This window comes from Nuphar pumila, chromosome 10 (assembly GCF_984573655.1).
Source record: "Nuphar pumila chromosome 10, dmNupPumi1.hap1.1, whole genome shotgun sequence".
NCBI lineage: Eukaryota > Viridiplantae > Streptophyta > Magnoliopsida > Nymphaeales > Nymphaeaceae > Nuphar > Nuphar pumila.
The window spans coordinates 105732781-105753177 of NC_143258.1; the positions used below are offsets into that span (position 1 = coordinate 105732781).

Here is a 20397-nt window from a genome sequence, read left to right on the forward strand (position 1 = left end):
TTGCTCTGCCTCTTGAGTTGCAGAGATTTGGTGCTGATGAGAGAGGGAGAAAGAGTGCTGATCTGACCCTGCTCCGTTGCCCTGCTCTTCTCGTTGCTAGAAAGCGTGCCGGAGAAACCAGAGTAGCATGAGAGAGAGCGCAAAAGGAAACCGGGAAGACGTTCCCTTTTGCAACACGCTTTTGAATTTTTAAAATTTTTGTGCGTTTTTTAAAATCATACACCGTTAAGCTCTACTGGCGGGTATGTGGTTCGCTACGTGTTGCAATCCTAAGGATCTCATGAACGGTCAGGATTGTCAAATGAGGATTACTTTCATTTGACAAATGACCTGATCCGGACCCATTTTTGGAGGGCGTTTCCTACACGGGAAAACCCTAACAATAGTCCAACTTAAAATTATACTCTTTATATGGGCAATTGTCAAGTTTAACCTAAATGATTTTGCTTTTGGAGAGAGTCGGAACAAAGTCCATCATCTAGGGGTGGACAAGGCCCAGAGCTCGGTTGGGCTTGTCGGTTTCTATTCATTTTGCATATGGGTCCAGCCCGATTAGAGCCCTGATTACCTAATGGGGCTGAACCCGGCATGGCTCGGGCCAGGTATCCCAAGCCCGGCCTGATTATATCCGCTCTTAGGCCCATCCCAGGTATAGGTAGACTTAAAGCAAGTGTTATACACCGTATGAGCCTAGAACTAAGTTCAAGGTCACATATATCGTTTTTTTCTGGAAAATTTTAGAATTCATTATGAGATTTTGAAAAATAAAAAAAGTCTTGAATGCAATGCGATATTTTCAAAATATTGCTTATTTTGAAAATACAATTGCAATATTTAATTTTTGTATTTTTAGTTTTTTCTCATGTTTTTAATATTTAAATATATCTTTGTTAAAGGTAAATTGCTTAATTTATCGCAAGATTTTTCTTTGCCAAGAAAATTCCAATGATTGTCACGCTAACTTAGGTCAAAACTAGATTGGGTTCACATGGACCGTTCGGGGACGAGGGCAGATGGAGTAAGGTTGGGCTCACATGGATCGTTTTGGACGAGACACATTCAAGGAGGAAAAGATTTGAGAATAAGGACTCAAGGATGCAGCTATTTTTGGTCCATGGTAGGGGTGCAAAAAAGATCGGTACGGCCTGGATTATGGCTGTTGATCCAAATCCGACTTTCAATTTTAACCAACAGACATGAATCCTACTCCAGATTTGTCGAGATCAGGTGTGGGTACCTAGGGCTGTCAATGGATCGGGCATCCAACTCATCAGGGTGCACCCAAACCCGCCCAAGTAAAAATCATTTTGGTCTAGCTTCGGATTTGGGTTATGTTGGATCTCAAAAATGAAACCCCAAACCCCATCTACATAATTTAGAGTGTTTACAATATCTTTTTATTTTTACATTAAAATGTATAAAAAAACATTTATGTCAGTTGGGTTGAGGTCAGATATCCACAACAAAAATCATGGCACACACCCAACCACTTGGGTCAAGTTGGGGTCGGTAATTTTCATATCCATACCCCTATATCTAGGTTCAGGTCAAATACGTTAGATACCTTTTGTTTTTTATGAAGGACGAAGTAACCCTCGGTATCGCTGGCTAAGCATGCTGTATTTATGATCCCTATCCAGACAATGTAAACCCATGGCACACCCCTTGCCCTCAGTGAGTTGCACTTCAGCTTAGTAAGGCCTTATCCTTGTTGATGCACCTTGGATCCCGAAGATGCAAAAAAAATCTCTACACTATTCTACTCCTACGTAAAATAATCAAAAGCAAGCAGAAAATATGAAAATTTGCATAAAATTCAAAAAAATAATAAGGTTCAATCATCCATCTCTCTTTTTTTTAGAAGAAAGGCAAGCATTCTCACTCATTCTCCTTTTATAAATGAATTATATTAAAGATTCTAAATGATAAGATATCACTGTGATTACACACTCATCCCACAGGTAAAGAGCCAACAAGATGAAGATTATAATGGTAGACTAAGCATTTCTTGAGGTCCTACTCCTTGAACACCCCCAGGCAGATTACTTGGAGTTCCCATTTATCATCTCAATTTCAGTCTTTTTAGATATGCCCACCTTTTTAGGGTTCTCAAGCACTAACTTAATAGAGGGCATGGGAGAAATGTGTGTTCCCCTAGTTTGGGCATCACACAATGTTTGTGCAAAGGTATGGTGAGCCCCCTTAATCGATGGTCTAAAGATCATGTTCTATGGTAATGGAGCAAGATCACTTAAAGGATCCTTGTTGTACACCTTAGCCACTATCTAAACCTCTTGCTTCTTAAGATAACAAAAGCTTGGAAGAGAAGCAGGCTCAGAATAAAAAAAGGTTACCAAAAAAGGTTTCATCAATGATATCTTTTGTGATATGATAGAGGTGTAGAGGAAAGAGAAGTTAAGCTATTAATGTGTTGAGCAGAGAGGCAAGCATAAACTTCTTTCTCCATAACATTGCAACCAACAATCTGAAGAGAAGGGATATGTTGTATCCTAGGATGAGAAGAGTTAGCATGAGCAATAACATCTTTCTCCTCCTGATTCTCCTCAAGAGTCTTAAAAGAATTATGATATTTATATGAGACTTTTGGAACCCATACCTTTTTTGCTTTGTGTTTCTATTGTTGCCACCCTTTTTTAATACTAAGCGCATTGGATGTTGGATTCTTGCACAAATAATTTACATTGACATTAGATGTTATCTTACACACCTCACAAATATATGTGTGCTTCAATATGTAATCTCCCTTATAGAATCTGCCCAAGACAATGAAAATCGAATTAGAAATATTCGAATAAGATTGAACTTCTACAAAGATTCTAGCAAAGTGTAAGCGAGCTTGGTAAAGGTCCTATCATCAACAACAATCAACTTTCCCTCCAACACATCCACTTTCAAGCACAAGACATCATTGCACCAATAAACAGATGGAAGACCATGTAATCTAATCCATACTGGAATAGACCTCAAACCTTAAAATTTAGGCATGCCACATCCATCCCAAGTTTTCATAAATAAAGTGTGACCAACAACCATCCATGATCCTCTCCTCAGAACCGACATCAAATCAGCTTGCTATGAAAAATGCACTAAGAACTCACTGTTCGAAAGTGCAAAGAACAGGTTAATAAGGAGCTTCAATCATGTATAAAGCTCAAGAACATAAAATTCTCATTTCATTGCCCTAGTGTCCCACTTACAAACTAGACAATGGCCAAAAGATCTTTGTTTCTCATATCACAAAGTGATTGAAAAAAATTAGTGTTTTCAACAATCATTGAGAGCTTGGAAAGGTTTTTATTAGGCAAAATCGATTAGCAACCTCTCACTTGGGCCCAGGAGAATGAAGTAGCAAGACGACCACCAAAAAAAACCACTAGTCACCGCAAGAACAACCTCATGAAAAACATCAGGAGACACTAAATCATCTTTTGCTAGGGTCGCAGGGGATGGAGCACCATCAGTTGGGCCCCTCGTTGCACGGTCCTCTGACAACTCCCATGAATATGCAATCGCAGTCACTTTCATCTCCACGCTAACCGCCATCATCACTGGCATAGGGAGTTGCTAAAAAAAAACCCAACGAAAACTAGGTTTATTCCCGGACCCAGCGAAGTAATGCCTGGACTGTGGGAGCCACACACAACCTCCCTAAACGCTTTTCCCATCGAGCACTCCAACAACTCCCGTGGCTCAATGCCACTCCAAGTGAGAACCGAAGGGTTTCCCTTAATTGGATAAGGGCTGAGGGAGCAATCCGGGTCAGAGGGTGACTCGACCCGCCAGACTGGAAGGCAAAACCTGGATGGACATCAGGTTGGGTACCCCCAGCTCATATCTTTGTGGCATAAGCTTGACACATGACCCTTGTCCTATTCAAACTTGAATGTTATGACTTGCTTGTATGATGGATATACATTTTTTTTTTGGATTTACAACCCGAAGAAACCGCACCAGACATGAAGACCTGGTCATGTTGGCTCAGCCTACCATACCTACGGTCGTCGTGCCAGCAGCCTAAAACTCCGAGGCTAGGACCCCTGCCTCTGGAACCTATACTAGGTGTTGGCTTGCGCAGAGGGACGACGCCCATGGAAATCGAACCTTGACTTCCTGTCTAGCACCTAAGGCCGCACCCCACTAGGCCAAACCCCCCTTGGGCGATGCATGTGCATTCGAATAAAAATTGTATATATGGATCCACTTTTAAGAAAGGTGAACTTTCTACATCTACATCTACATTCGGAGCATGTTGATGTTAGGGGCAAGAATTCTATCTCACACTTTCATTTGTATTTGGATCAATATATAACACAGTGATTTCAAGCGTGTACGCAATTATGGAAATTTCCATGAGTCCCATCCTTTACATGTTCTACCAACAGGTTGAACTCAGGGACCGGTGAGTATTTTGGATCTATATCCATTAATATGTCGACGCAAAATTTGCTTTCGATCCAGAAAGGCCTTCACAAACAAAAAAACCTTATTATGCATAGTTTCAGGTCCATCCCATGCCCATTATATATACTCAGACTTGAACAGGGCTATGATTGTGTCAGGTTTGTATCCGGTACCAACTCAACTCGAAAAACAAATTCCAAGTATTGGAATAAAAAACACCGACCCAAATATTATTTGGGTCGACCTGGACTCAACTCAAGTAATGTGTAATATATAATATGCATTTTATGTATATAATATATGTATAAAATATATAATATATACATATATTATGTAAAACACGGAGCCAAGCCAAGCTTGCCATGTTCGTGCTCAGCTCATTCACCTGAACAAGCTCGGGCTTGCTAAACTCAATTTTTTAGTCGAGCCAGGCTTCTCACAACCGGAGCCAAGCTAAACGACTGAGCAGCTTGTCTCGTTTTCTAGCCTTATATGAATTGAACAAAATCCCAAACTCAACCTATATAAATCTTTTTGCATAGAAGACAAAAGAAAACACTCAAGTCCGGCCGGGATGTGTCAGATAAAGGCAGAAGTCATAATCTAAACTTGAACCACATCTTACTAGGCTCGGTATGGGTCAGCCCAAACAGCATTGGTTATTCGGATTTCGGTCAGTTTGGGTAACCAAGACAAACCCGAACAGTTGACAGCCTTGGTTAGTACTTATGTTACATGTCATTTTGGTGGTGTATTCTCGGTGACACAATTGGACATGCTGACATGGATACTAATACGTTATGTTATTATTTTAAAATTTTAAATAATTTTAATAGTAGTTTAATAAAATATATTTTTAAATATTTGATTAAAGAGTAGGGGTAGCTGCTTACACTCATCCGTGCCTACCACAAGCCTACGGAGCTTCTGAAGGTGTTTAAATGTTTTTTATCAAGTCCGACCTTATAGATGTGTTGTACATAATTGATTGTATTGGATTTGACACTTGATTAGTTAAATTCTGACATTTGGATATAAGACTGTAAACATGTCAGGCATTTTGGAGTCTAACTTGATCACTACAAGAAACCTGTGGATTAGCAACGACCTAAATTCGTGGCTAATCTGCTGCTAATCCGTCTCTTCAATTTGCCATATCAATATCAATATGGTATGGCATATATGGATTCAGATTTGGAGTTGAATGAAATTACATGAAGCCGGATCCAACTAACTTAAAACCCTATACTTACATCTGATCAGGTCCAGTTTTAGTTGGACTCGGTTTCAGGTTTGAATGCAAAGCTCAATATATACCAAACTCGAATCTGATAATCACAAATCATGCTTCGGGACCCGACTAATCGGATTCAGATTCAAGTCAGATGTCAGGTTACATGTAACTCGTCGTTATCTGAGTAGGTTTTTATGAGGTTTGAAATGGGTGGTCTACAATTTTTATAAATATTCAAGCTGAATAATTTTAAGCTTTTTCATCAAAAAACACGATCCAAGTGTTGTATTTTAGCAAATCAATAATGTCTAATGCGTCTGCAAGATTAGATTTAGGAAAAACACTCTGAAAACCTCCGTTCAAGTTACTAAATTTGTTAGTACCTACTTCCTCATTTCGAAAGTTGCATCATAGTGTTGAGTGGAGCAATTTGTGTATATTTTTAAATAACAAATACAAAAAAATTTATTAAAAGTTACAAAAAATCTGTGTTCTCCCGTCCAATTGTTAGGGCTGGTAAATGAACCAAACAGAACATGTTTAGGCTCGTCTCATTTATCAGTGGATTATGCTCATGGCTCAGCTTGCCTTTGTGCTTAGTCGAGATAAGATCAAGCTCGGCTTATCCTTGAATGAGATCAGCTGAACATAAGTTCGCTCATGTAAAATCATTTTATGTTATTTGTACATGAAATATATATTATACTTAAAATATATAGTTTTTTATTTAACATACATAATATATATATATATATATGAGAACTGAACATATTAGGCCCCATTTTTCATTCTGCCCTATAGGTTTTTAGTGTTTAATGATACATCTGAGCCATTAGATGTGTTTTAACATGTTCGATTCAGTGAGAATCGACTCTTGAATCATATTTTTCAATAAAAAAATATTTTTTTGAGCTGATAAAAACTGGTACCTTCGTAACCATTGATTTTGAATCACCGGAAAAACCTGTATACAGGTCAGATTTCGGTGATCCAAAAGCCGGTTTCCACTAAACAATACCTATAGATCACGTCAACAGTGTTAAATATGAGAAAAAATACTTAAAACTATAATTTTTGAAGAAGCCTAACAAGATCTAACAAAAAAGAGGGCCTAAGAAACACATTACTCAATCTATATATATAATCTATATATACGAGCTCTCTCTAGCCGCGCTTAACTGAACACCTTGTGTTTATACTTGTTTAAGCTAAATAAGCTGATCTTGGCTCGGATAACCAGCAATACGAACCGAACACAAACAAGTTAATACGAGCCGAACCTCGCGAAGGCGCGAGCTGCTCGGATAGTTTACCAGCTCCGCACGTCACACCCTCGTCGCGTGTCGGGTCGTGCCGACAACTTTGTGACGTAGATTACTACTTACTAGTTACTACTCCCCTTGACGTCATTTCAGATAATTTCATGTGGTGTTTTAGTCCATTCCAAAATACAATGATCTCTCTCTCTCTCTCTCTCTCTCTCTCTCTCTCTCTCTTCTGTATAAGAAGAATCGGAAGCGACGGCAGACAAATAAAGACGCATCCGTAGGGATTCGAACGTCCGTCTCTCTCTCTCTCTCCCAAACACCTGAGTCAGAGGTATATACGCTCAAGCAAAAACTCAGTTGGTTTCTCGAAGACCCAAAATGTCTATTTTAAAGGGAAGGATGGAACTTGCCTCCCTATTTCTCGATAATCCCTGGTTCGAAACCCGCCGATTCCCACTATAAACTACTAATTGCTATTTGCTACCTGCACCCATAAACTCTCTCTCTCTCTCTCTCTCTCTGCTGCCATCATGACGACGAACCCTCTGGAAGGCATGACAGACGAGTTCTTCGAGCAGATTTTGGCCATGCCCGGCTACTCCACTGGCGGCGGCGGACCGGACGCCACCGTGGCAGTGACGGCCGGGACGGTGCTCCAGATGGGCCCTAGGGGCGGTTTTTCGGGAGGTATTTTCCCTCTGGCCCTCAGCCTCGAGCAGGGAAAGGGCGGTTTCGCGACACCGGAGGAGGTGCCCGGCAGCGGCAAGAGGTTTCGCGACGACGCCGAGGCGGCCGTAAAGCCCACCGCCACCATCAACGTAAGGGCATAGTGGGAACAATTGAAATTTCCCAAGCTGGTCTTTTTCTTTTCTTCATTTTTGGCACCTTCGTGATTTTTTTTTCCGTAGTTTCCGCCCTTCGCGAATATTCCGCCATCGATTCGGCCCGGCGGCCAGCTGGTGAGTAAACATCGGCGATCTTTTCTGAATTTATTCTTTCAAAGCGGGGAATATATCGTGAATTCATCGGCATGAGTTTTTTTTTTTCTAATTTCTGTTTCAATGAAAGCTAAAAAATTGGCGATCTTTTGCGAATTTCTCCTTTCATATCGGGAATAAATCGTGAATTAATCTGCGTGAGTTTTTTTCTTGTTCGCTCACCCGTTTCATCGAAAGCCCGATGAGAATTTCGGGTTGCCCTTGGTGATCGTTTTTATGACGAAAATGCCCTTCACTTTTCTGAATGGCCGTGGTGTTTTTCCTTTTTAGACGGAACAGTCCAGGGAAAAAAAATGATCTTGAGAGATACAGAGATGAGGCAGTCTCGTCATTTTCTGTAAAGGTTCGTGGTGTATCTGGAAACTAATATTTGAGAATGACGAGAATGGCCCTCTCTGTGCGCTTTATGTTGTAAGGGCGCGGGTCTCTATGAAAACGGATGAATTTGACGTATTTATCCTTCATAAGTTGTATAATTACTAACGTCGTTGGCCCCTTTCTTTTAACGATCTATGGCCCAACATGTACGGACGTTAGAGGTAGTTTAGTCATTTTAGGGAATCTTATGGGTTATTTTGCGGAAAAAAAAGTTGCAGAATCGCACGTGTGCGCTTTGCGTCGCACATGCTCTGACTACTGACTGAGACAGCGACCCACTTACCGACATTGATCGCGTGCAGTTTGTCTGTCCCTCGCACGTGCGATTCCTTTGTGGTGACCGGCTCTCGCGCGTGCGTCATGGCTCGTGTATCGAGCGAGAAGAGATGGTGGTTCGTAAGAGACTCGGTCTGAGTCGTTTCAGGCTAGATTGTTTACTTATTACCTTAGGGAAGACACGGGCCCTCGTTTTTGTGATCCACAACCAAGCTGGTTCAACTCGGAAAATCAGCTAGCCGAATCGTTCGAGACCTTTCTACCCGATCCATCTCGTGCAACCGAGTCTAGTCGAATCGAGCCGAACCCAGTCAGAGTACCCCATGCTGACTAGACTATTGTCAATCTCTATGCATCATCATCGTCATCATGTTCTGCCACCATTGTCAAAAATACATAAGTTCAAAATGAGTATACATAAGTACATAACCATCTCTTCAAAATAAGCGTACGCGACCATCCACATGTCATTTGTCACAAGCCATGACAGTCATCAGGACCACACACAACCAACATCATGTAATGCCCTCCAACCACCATGATCATGTGCAATTGTTACATAATCATAGCCATTATCATATTTGTCATGAGTGTCATCACCATGCATCGACTCATCATTATCATCATCAGCAGCCAGAACATTGACATTACCATTTTGATCCAGCACCTCCCTTATCACTGCTAACTTTTCATAGGTCTACCGTCCTCCCCAGTTTGATCTTACAAATTCACATCTCTATTACTTGATTGGTATTCTAACTTTTCATCGGTTACTAGGCAAGCGTTTCTTGTTGGATACCATGTTACCTTGTATTTATTAGTAGCAAGATTGTTTACAATTGCCCAATCTCTAGATTCATGAGTTGCATTCTCGTTGATGGTGCCCACATTGGTCTTATTTGAGAAACGTATTTCTAAGATATGAAATTGGTGGTCATTGAGTTTCATGTTCTAATGCACCATCTAGTCGTAGATACGAGTCTCTACAACAGCCAAGGGCATGCATGAGAGCATCACTAGAAGCACTTAAATCGACAATCTTGAATAGAGTGCATCTGATATCGGTGTTAGTAATGGGATCGAGCTAGCTTGTTAGGTGTCCAATTATCTGGATCATTTCTTTGTCGAAGCTTGTTGGAATCTATCTAAATCTAGAGAAGATTTGCAATTACAGCTTTTTCAAGATTTGATGGATTAGATGAGATTCTAATCTATCATTATCTTATCTTGATTAGTAATCATATGAGTTGTAGATAAAGTTTCTTGTTTTGGATCTTGAACCTGTATAAATATGTGACTTGAAGGATTGAATACATAAGAAATAAAGAGGGTGTGAGTTTTTTTCCGTAGATGTAGGCCTTTAGCCGAGTGGTGTTTTTCTTCTTTTCTCATTTTCTGATTTTATTTTTATTCAATACATATTTTATGTTTTAACAAAACTCAAAACCAACGTCCACTAATGTGTAGCTCATCCTCTGTAGCAATGCTGATTACTCTCATGTACACATTATGAATCTCTTTTTCATCATCATTTATTGTTTTCATTTTACTGATTTCAAGATTCAGTCAGGACAAAGAGTTGCAGTATGCCAGCCTTTTCATGCCCAGCCCTCATCCAATGCAACTGTGCCACACCCACCAGTAGTCCGGCCCAGAGTGCGTGCGAGGCGAGGCCAAGCTACAGATCCTCATAGCATTGCGGAAAGAGTAAGTTGTCTATGTGCACATACCTGAATGCCATGGTTGTCAATGGTTCAGATTGATATCATTTTCTGAAATGATCAGATCCATTGTCCCTGCATGTAGGTCAGCTTAGAGTTTTGTATGAAATGGATTTGGAATGGATAAATTGAATCTACCCATGTTTGAGTATATTTGATTTGAGTCTGTATGTGATGGTTCTAACTTGCTTATTTGATTGAATAGATAATACTGGATCTGGAACATGTTTCAGTTATATAGGATTAGCTCTGTATATAAGAAAAAGCTCTGCATCTCAGATCCGAATCCACTTGGATAGATTTGTTTGCTATAGACTATATATGTAATTAATCATGTTACACCTTCGCCCAAATCAGAAGTCTGGTTGCTGCTTCTATGAATAATTGCATGACCCTTGTTTTCATGTCTTTAATGATGGGTTGTGGCTTTCTTACTTTGATGGACTTAGGCAGCATATCTAGTCTTACAGACAAGTAGTGTTAGCATTTTAGACAGGCCTTCTATGGCATGAGTTTCATTCTCTGTGCAATTGCATGCATGTAATTGTGATGATGATAATGATGATGATGATGATGATGGTCCAAACTACTCTTTTGACACAGTTACGTAGGGTGAGAATAACAGAAAGGATGAAGCAGTTGCAGGAGTTGGTGCCAAACGCTAACAAGGTATTCTTTTTTCGTAATTTGGAAAGATTTTTATATCATGAGTTTTTTTAGAACAATCTTGCAAGAAGAAGCATGAGGAACTAGCATTGTACTGGAGGCTCTTGCATGGATAATGTTGACTTTGAAAGACATCTACTATGGAGATCCTCTATAATGCTACTGTGCTTTGTCCCACTAATGTCATCCGTTGTGATGTATACACTGCATAGGTAGCTATTGCAAGCACAATTTTAAGTGATAAGTCCAGAACTTCCACTGGTTCTGTAATCTGAATATGATATGGGATCAAGCACAATTTTATCTTGTTTGTTTATGTTAGAGATAGAACTAGGCAATGGGATGGGTGCAAAGCCTGGCTTGGACTGGGGTGAGTTTCTAAAAGGTGGCTCAGTCCTGACCTCGTGATCCCCTAGTTGGAGACCCTAACCATGTTAATCTAGAAACTAGGACAATGCTACTGTGGAGGATCCTTTGTGTAGGTTTTTTGTTCTTGGTCCCACTGATGCAATCATTATTCTCATCCAGCTCCCAGGTACTGGATGATGTTAATGTTACCTTGTTCTTCTATCACCTTAGCTTCTCGCAAATTAATTTTACATGTAGAGACATACAAAATTCTGTCCTGCTCTTTGAGTTGGAGTCCTCTTTTTGAGAACTAAGCTACTGTGGAGGGTACCTTGTAATGTTGTTATGCTTGGTGCCACCACTGGCATTTTGCCCACAAATACCACCTATTCTGAATCTCCCCCATCTCTAATATGAAGGGGGAATAAGGGGATCAAGAATAAAGTATCTTGCTTGCTATCATCCTGCCCTGGATATGTGAATCTATTCCTGGGTCAATCAGCATGCCAATATAATGTGGCTGACTGCCATGTGACACCAAGTGCAGTGTTGTTATGATTCTGTAAAGTTTCTGATTGGCCTAATCATTATTTTATTCCTGATACCCCCTACAGAAAATTGGCTCCCATCATTCATGTTTATCATAGTGCAATTCTGTACATGGCGCGATATGCATCTGTCCCACATTTATGAACGATTTATTATGTTTTGAAGGATCTATCATAGTATTACTGTTATGTTTTGTTTCATAAGTGCCATCTATGTGGATGTTGGGCTAGATTCAACTGAGAGGCAGTTGCCTGCTGGCTCACAGCTAGCACCAACATGAACACTGTGTTTCCAAGAGGAAAGGTGGTAGGTGGTCAAGCATGTTTTGTGTTTTAAAATCCATTTTGTATTTATCTCTCTTCTTTTTTTCTTCATGTAGACAGACAAAGCAGTCATGCTTGATGAAATCATGGACTATGTCAAGTTCCTCAGGCTACAAGTAAATGTAAAGTTGCTCCATCCTACTAGTTGATAACTCTCTCTCTCTCTCTCTCTCTCTCTCTCTCTCTCTCTCTCTCTCTCTATATATATATATATATATATATATATATATATATATATATATATATATATATATATATATATATATATATATATATATGGGTTAAGATTTGCTAGTCATTTTGTAGGTGCAAACGACTTACCAAATGGGGCAAACCCCTTTGTTTGGATTTTTTTTCTCACATCTAACACCATAGATGTGATCTACAGGTTTTTTTAGTGGGAACCAGCTTTTGGATCACCGGAATATGACTTGTATACAGGTTGTTCCGGCGATCCAAAAATCAACAGCTATGAAGGCATCAATTTTTTCCAACTCATAAAAACATGTTTTTTCATCGGAAAAACATGATCCAAGAGTCGTTTCCTACTAAATTGAGCATGATGAATACATCTATGAGGTTAGATTGTGTCAAAACAACTTGCATCATGAGATTCAAACTAGATTGTAGGTACAATCGATTGTACTAAATATAAACCATATATATATATAATTGCTGTCAGGTATTTGAGAATGGGGACTGTACATCCCATTGCATTTGTTTTGTCATTAATGGAAGGTGACAAAAAGAAAAAACCAAGTTTGTTTTGCTTTTGTCGTGGCTTTCTGCACAATGTGCATGCTTGATTGTGCACATATGCATGACAAGAGACGATGTGGCCCATTGGCGTATCCTTGTGCAGAAAGGATATGTGTGGGCATTGTTATGAAAAGGACAAACTTGGTCACATTTCACATGGTTCTCAAAAATGTTGGGAGTTTCATGAACTTAATCATAAGTTCATGGTTTCCATGTGATGCCTATATGTTCATATGTCATTGTTGAACTCAGTAGTTTCCATCCATCAAATGTTTGTTTTTAATTGGTTTCCATAAAAGCATCTCAAGTCAAGGGTTTAGATGGTGCCCCATCTATAAGGGAGACAGTGAGGCACTTCAGTCATTTTCAGTATCTCTTGGATGGAAGCACAAATAGTGTTTTTTTTCATTGCTTTCTAAGAGGCTTGCTAAAGTATTAGTTAAACATTAACAGGTCTTAAGCATGAGCAGGCTAGGTGGGGCAGGAACTGTTGCGCAGCTTGTGGCTGACATTCCATCTCCCACTGTTGAGGTAATCAATTAATTTAAAATCTCTAGTTGACCTTGCATATATTTATCTTGCTTCTGGAATGATAAAATCGGTTCCTGAATGCCTCTATGTTGCAAATGTGATCATAATTTTCAATATGTTTTGTTTGTACTGGTGTAGGCAGTAATATGGTCCTTTGTATTGGAGGTCTTTTTCTTCTTTGACAAAAATAACCCAGGATATTGGAAAAAGGCCATACCAATCTTTTTCAATAGCTCAATTACACACCTACTTTTTTCCATGATTAACAGACTGGAGTCCACTTATTTCAAAACCACATCTGCTTTTTCCCATGATTAACCTAACAAGTGACCATAATGCACATGTATTGGATATGGAAAAAAAAGTGGGCATGCATTTGGAATTTTCTAATAATATAGCCACATCCATAATGTAAAAAATTTACTGGTACATATGTTTCCTCTTAAAGCAGCCTTAGAAAACCCAAAGACACTCTCACATCGGGCCCTCTGTATCATTCAAATATAGTGTTTGGTTGCCACTAAATTTATTTCGAAAAGGAAATTGTCTGCCGCATCCCTGCTGAACTGAAAATTTATACATTTTTGGCTTAAGCTGGGTGGGGGATGTCCCCTGGTGGGATTTGAACCTGCGACAGCTTGGCCAAGAGGGTAGGACTTTATCACTTCAGCTAACATATTCAGCCCAAAATGACACTCATGCTTCAAAGTTTTGTGCTGATTAATTGAGCATGTACTGTTACATATATATGATGTGCTCTATCAGATGCAGGGAGAAGCAAGTGGAGGTGCATGTAAGCAACAACAGCAAGTGTGGGACAAGTGGTCCACTGACGGGACCGAGCAACAGGTTGCTAAGCTCATGGAAGAGGATGTAGGTGCAGCCATGCAGTTCCTCCAATCCAAGGACCTCTGCCTCATGCCCATCTCACTAGCCATGGCCATCTACCACACACAACAACCAGATACACCTGCTGCCCGAGTCAAACCAGAACCAAATACACAGACATAATGCTACTGTATTCTCTCCACTGGTAATGGCCTAGATCTATGCACCAACTGCCCTTGCCCCATGGTGCATCAAATTGGACTATGCGCTTCACCATCAGCAAAGAGGTCTCTCTCTCTCTCTCTCTCTGATATTTTCAGATATGTAGTGATACTGTGGCTAGAAAAAACTGAAGTATTCCTTTTACTTTTCATTGATTTGGGTTAAGGGGGGTGAATTGTGAAAATCTTTTGTCTGCATTTTGGTGGGGACAGGGAGAATGAAAGAGTGATCTCGGTATTTCAAATCCTTTTTGACGGTTTATTGTGGGTAGTGGGATGGGGGGCCCATGACAAAAGTTAGGATTGACATTGGAAATATATACAAAGTCATTTGGATTGGTCCATCCAATGTTGCTTTTATTATATTTGAGAAATTTTGTCAATTTAAAGCAAAAGGTGGTTTTCTGGATGGAAAGTGGTCTGGTGGCTCAAAAAGTGATGGACTCATGAATGGCATCAGAGTCAATTGGGAAATCAAGTGTGAATTGTTTTGTTGAGTGTGAGTTGGATGAATTTTCAATGTTTCTCTTGAGCACACTAGCAATAATTGAGAGAGAGAGAGAGAGAGTTACACAAACACGAGTATAGGTGAGGAAATTTTGTGCGTCACGCATCAGGTCTCTGTACTCCCATCAATGGTCCTGTCAGGAGTGGCAACATCATCCTAAACCTAACCCTACAAATCTAGGTTGGACCGCCACAAGCTAGACCCAAAGCATCTCTTTTTCTCCCATCTTGTTTTGAGCCACTTTTTGGGTATCAGTCGATTCCTCATGAGGAACCTGACAACTAATGAAAACTGGTGAGTCTCAGAAATTCTCTTATGAACATTGATAGGATGGATTATGCTACCCCTACTGTTACCCTAGTTATGAACTTAATCCAACTTCCCATTACCAAATTGTAGATCTCAAATTTTAACTCCAATGCATTTATGTTCTCAGTCCCCAGTCCCTTAACAAGTGCCAATGGAGAGAGAGAGAGAGAGAGAGAGAGAGAGAGAGAGAGAGAGAGAGAGAGAGAGAGAGAGAGAGAGAGAGATTGGTAAACGTTGGTGTTCTCTTGACTGGAGTTTCAGATTTGAAGTCCCACTTGGGCCACCTACTTTAACCTTGCCCACCCAAAAGAAGGAAAGAGTGCCAACTAATTAAGGATGATACCAACCACGAGCGACCAAAAGAGGATTGCAAATATGGAGTGTCCGAGCTACGCTTAAGCAAATGTTTGTTTGCTAAATGAGTCTGAGAATCAAAGGAAAATTGTATAGAACCAGGCATTCATTCCCACTTTCAAGCCCAGAGTTTCAGTTAATAGTTAGCTATAATACAGGTCAAGCCTTGCAGCCCAGTGCAATGAGCACAAATTTAATTTCTCTTAGGCGTTGGTTCACAGGAATTCATGTCAAGCCAAAGCCTGCCAAAAAGAAGGCTAATCTTGCAGCACCTTGGTTTACGACCGAAACTAGTTAAATCTTTCGCAAGTGCAGGCTGCATGAATCCGCATGGTCTATATGCATCTGCAACAAAAATCTGAAAATACAACGTTTCATGCTACCGACTAATTTGGTGCTTTGCCCTACATAATTAAGGCGGTTTTTCTGTCTCAGATCCTCAAAAAACGAAGATCTAAGATACTATGTTGAGAATCTCTGATCTAGATATGGGCCCACAGCACATCAGTGCTTCCCGATGCCACATTAAATCCTTAGGTCTGAGACCTGAGGCTCTCAAACACACGAGAGCAGATCAGGTGATCTGCCAAATCACTTTTAGGAAAATGATTGGGCATCCTCACCGTCTACAATATGTACACAGACCATGAGGACATTGTGAGATGAATCAATGGACGGTGAAGATGTCAAATCACTGACAGCACCTGATCTGCTCTCCAAACACACCCTTTGAAATTTGGTGCAGGGCAATTTGTTCTTTCTAATCACAGAGGTAACAAGACACTGTTTTCTCTGGACCGGCTTATCTTTGCTGTTTCAGAGTAGAAAATGGAAAGAATAGTGACAATTGGCAAGTAGGAGTCCACAGCAAGCCGAGTAGCTTGAGCTAAGCTCACTTGAAGCTTGGCTTCAGCTTAGCTTAGTTTGTTTAATAAAGAAGCGGAGCTTGAGCCTTCTTTGGGGCTCGATTAGAAGAAACGAACTAGAACTTGAGTTTGAGCTTAGGCTCATCGAAACTCGATAAAGCTCGTTTACGCTCGTCTAATTCTTTTTAATGAATTTCATATAATAATATGATAACATAATGCATCTTCACAAAGTGTAACAAAAACAAGTCCTACACCAGCAGACATTTTCCTCTAGAAAAGAGTGGCGAAGCGAATCCAGGCTCCCTTTTCATTTCCAAACTGCTTCATAAAAGTTTTTCATGAAAAGCAATCAATCCCATTTTGTCGATCATTCTACAACAAGGTATGTCTCGATATACAAAACCTTCTTTCACGTCCCATGAACCCTGTTTGGAGCCAAGTTATATCAGTGAACTTTTCTCTAGAACAAGATAGACTCACTTGGAACAGGCACTCGGATCTTGTTAATGTCTCTAGTAATTTTTTATGAATCATATAAAACAAAATTTCCTAGAGAGAATTGGCATCAATTCATTTGGCTTAAACACCAAATTCCGAGAACTTGGACTGTATTTGTAGCTTTGGCAGGAAGAGTGGAAGACTACCCACTCAAGACAGACTCCAACACTTGGGTTGAATATCCTTTTGGATATCAAAGACCAAGATCTAAGGTGTCCAATAGATATCTAAATTTTTTTTAACAACACTTAGATGAGATTCTTTAGGATTGTTTTGATATCTAGCACATAAGCCCACACTAAACAATATGTTTGGTCTACTAGCGGTTAAGCATAACAAAGATCTTACCATTCCTCTATAGAGCTTAATCATTCATTTATAGAGCTTAGTATCAATAGATTTACCTTTTCATTATTTTCTAACTTAATTGAAGTACACATCCCTTGGAGTTGTGCAAGCCATACTTCTTCAATAGTTCTCTAGTATACTTTTTTTTATTAATGATTTTTTTTCCTTTGCTTGACATGAAGTTCAAGAAAGAAACTTAATTCTTCCATCAAGCTCATCTCAAACTCTCCCGGTATAAGCTTAGAAAAAAAATTTGCTCATAAATTCATTAATAGTTCCAAATATAATATCAACATAGATTTGAACTATCAAAGTTTCAAGATCATTCTTTTTTATAAAAAGAATAATATCAACTTGACTTTTAGAAAAACCTTGATTTATTAAAAATGTATTAAGCCTTTCGTACTATGCATGAGGGACTTGTTTCAATCCATAATGAGTTTTCTTAAGTTTAAATACATGGTTTGGGAAACAAATATCTTCAAATCTGGAGGTTGTTTCACATAAGTTTCTTCTTTGATAAAACTATTTAAGAAAGCGCTTTTGACATCCATTTAGTATAATTTAAAACCAAGAATGCATGCAAATGTTAATAGCATCCTAATAGCATCTAATCTAGCTACTAGTGCATAGGTTTTATCAAAATCATTTTTTTTCTTGGTTATATTATTAAGAAACAAGTCTAGCCTTATTTCTAATTATTTTTCCGAATTCATCAAGCTTATTTCTAAAAGTCTATTTTGTTTCAATAACATGATGAACCTTGGGTCTTGAAACTAAATTTCAAGCACTGTTTCTATCAAATTGATTAAGTTCTTGTATGACTATTATCCATAATTCATCTTTAAGAGCAACATCAATTGACTTAGGTTCAATTTAAGAAACAAAACCTAAAAACTTGCATGCATTATTTAAATAAAGCGTAGTTCTTACCCCCTTTACTTGGATTTTTAAGTATATTTTTCTTGAGATGATCCTTGGCATACTTTCATTCTTTAGGAATATCATTATGTTGGATACTCTTTTCTTGCAAATCTTTCAAAGGGGAGTTCAATTATTCTTGCGTACTATTCTCTAGGTTCATGCTTTCACTTTTCTCTTTATTTTCAAAAATACCTATATTATCATCAACATGGAGGTTAGATTCATCAAATATAACATGAATGGATTCCTCAATAACAAGATTTTTTTTATTAAATACTCTATAAGCTTTAGAAGAAAATGAATAACAAAAAAAATACCTTCATCACTTTTGGCATCAAACTTATCTAAATTATCTTTACCATAACGCATTTGCAACCAAAAGATTTACAAACAACAACAACAACAACTACGCCTTCATCCCAAAACAATTGGGGTCGGCTATATGAACCAAAAAAGAAAATTATTTTGGGTCTTTCACATGAATCCTTCACCTCCAATCATTTCTATTCAATGCCATGTCCTCGGTGAGGTTCAAAGCATTCATATCCTTTCCTATCATCTCCATCCAAGTCTTTTTAGGCCTACCCCGACCTCTTTTAACTAATATATTTTCTCATTTCTCCATCCTTCTAACTGGAGCATCATTAGGCCTTCACCGAATATGTCCAAACCACCGTAAACGATTCTCTCTCATCTTATTTTCAATGGATGCAATGCCTACCTTCTTATGTATCTCCTTATTTCAAATCTTATCTTTTATTGTATTTCCACACATCCATCTAAGCATATGCATCTCAGCTACACTCATTTTTTAAATATGATGTCTCTTGACAGCCCAACATTCCGTACCATATAGTAAAGCGGGCCTAATTGTCGTTCTATAAAACTTTTCCTTCAACCTCAATGGCATTCTACGATCGCACAACACTCTAGTTGCACTTTTCCATTTCATCCACCCAACCTTTATCCTATGATTTACATCTCCATCAATTTCTCCATACTTTTGAATGATAGATCCCAAATATTTAAAATAGTCATCCACCAGTATTTCTTGCTCACCAAGCTTCACTACACTCTCATCACTACTTCGTTGCTTACTAAACCAATATTTCATATATTTTGTCTTACTCTTACTCAACTTAAAACCTCTTTCTTCCAATGTCTATCTCCATAATTCTAACTTAGCATAAACCCCAGCTCTAGACTCATCAATCAAAACAATATCATCAGCAAACAATATACACCACAACACATTTTCTTGAATTGATCTCGTAAGCTCATCTATCACTATAGCAAATAGGAAAGGGCTTAATGCAGATCCTTGATGTAACCCAACCATTATAGGAAAATTGGTTGTCACCCCTCCACAAGTGCGAACATTGGTTACTACTCCTTCATACATATCTTTAATTATACTAATGTACTTGAGAGAAACACCTTTCTTCATCATTGTCCACCAGAGAACATCCCTAGGTACTCTATCATATGCCTTCTCCAAATCAATAAAAGCCATATGCAAATCTTTGTTCCTCTCTCTATATCTCTCAATAAGTTGTCTAAGAAGATGTATAGCTTCCATAGTTGATCTTCCAGGCATAAAACCAAATTGATTCTCCGATATCATGACAACCTTCCTCAACCTATACTCAATCACTCTCTCTCAAAGTTTCATAGTATGACTCATGAGTTTTAAATCACGATAGTTTGCGCAATCTTGTATATCACCCTTATTCTTATATAGAGGCACCAAAGTACTCTTTCTTTACTCATTAGGCATCTTATTTGATCGTCAAATCTTGTTAAAAAGATTTGTCAATCATTCTAAACCTTTCTCACCCAAGCATTTTTCAAGCCTCGATAGGTATACCATCTAGGCCAACTGCCCTTCTTGATTTTATTTTCTTCAAAGCCTCTGCAATTTCTTTCTTTTGAATCTTGTGCATGAAGTCACGATTCATCTCATGAAAAGGATTAGAGAAGTCTCCAAGATCCTGAGCATGATTTTCATTAAATAGCTTATCAAAATAATCTTTTCATCTCTCCTTAATCTCCTCATCTTTGACTA

General features: G+C 38.9%; 1 protein-coding gene across 4 annotated transcripts in view; it reads left to right on the forward strand.

The window, feature by feature from the left end:
* The first annotated feature begins 7259 nt into the window (after nt 1-7259).
* The window catches only part of LOC149827775 (transcription factor UNE12-like), a 44182-nt gene continuing 31044 nt past the window's right edge, over nt 7260-20397 (forward strand). The window contains exons 1-7 of one of the 4 annotated variants that reach the window (XR_016434944.1): nt 7260-7742; nt 7833-7883; nt 10137-10283; nt 10901-10966; nt 12240-12305; nt 13396-13473; nt 14239-14588. Coding sequence is in view for 3 of the 4 variants with exons in the window: in XM_090019612.1 (XP_089875738.1) it covers nt 7455-7742; nt 7833-7883; nt 10137-10283; nt 10901-10966; nt 12240-12305; nt 13396-13473; nt 14239-14484 (942 nt within the window). In the remaining variant the exon portion in view is untranslated. Of the gene's footprint in view, nt 7743-7832; nt 7884-10136; nt 10284-10900; nt 10967-12239; nt 12306-13395; nt 13474-14238; nt 14865-20397 lie in introns of those variants that run through there. The other 3 variants (XM_090019612.1, XM_090019613.1, XM_090019614.1) reach the window with 3 other exon arrangements.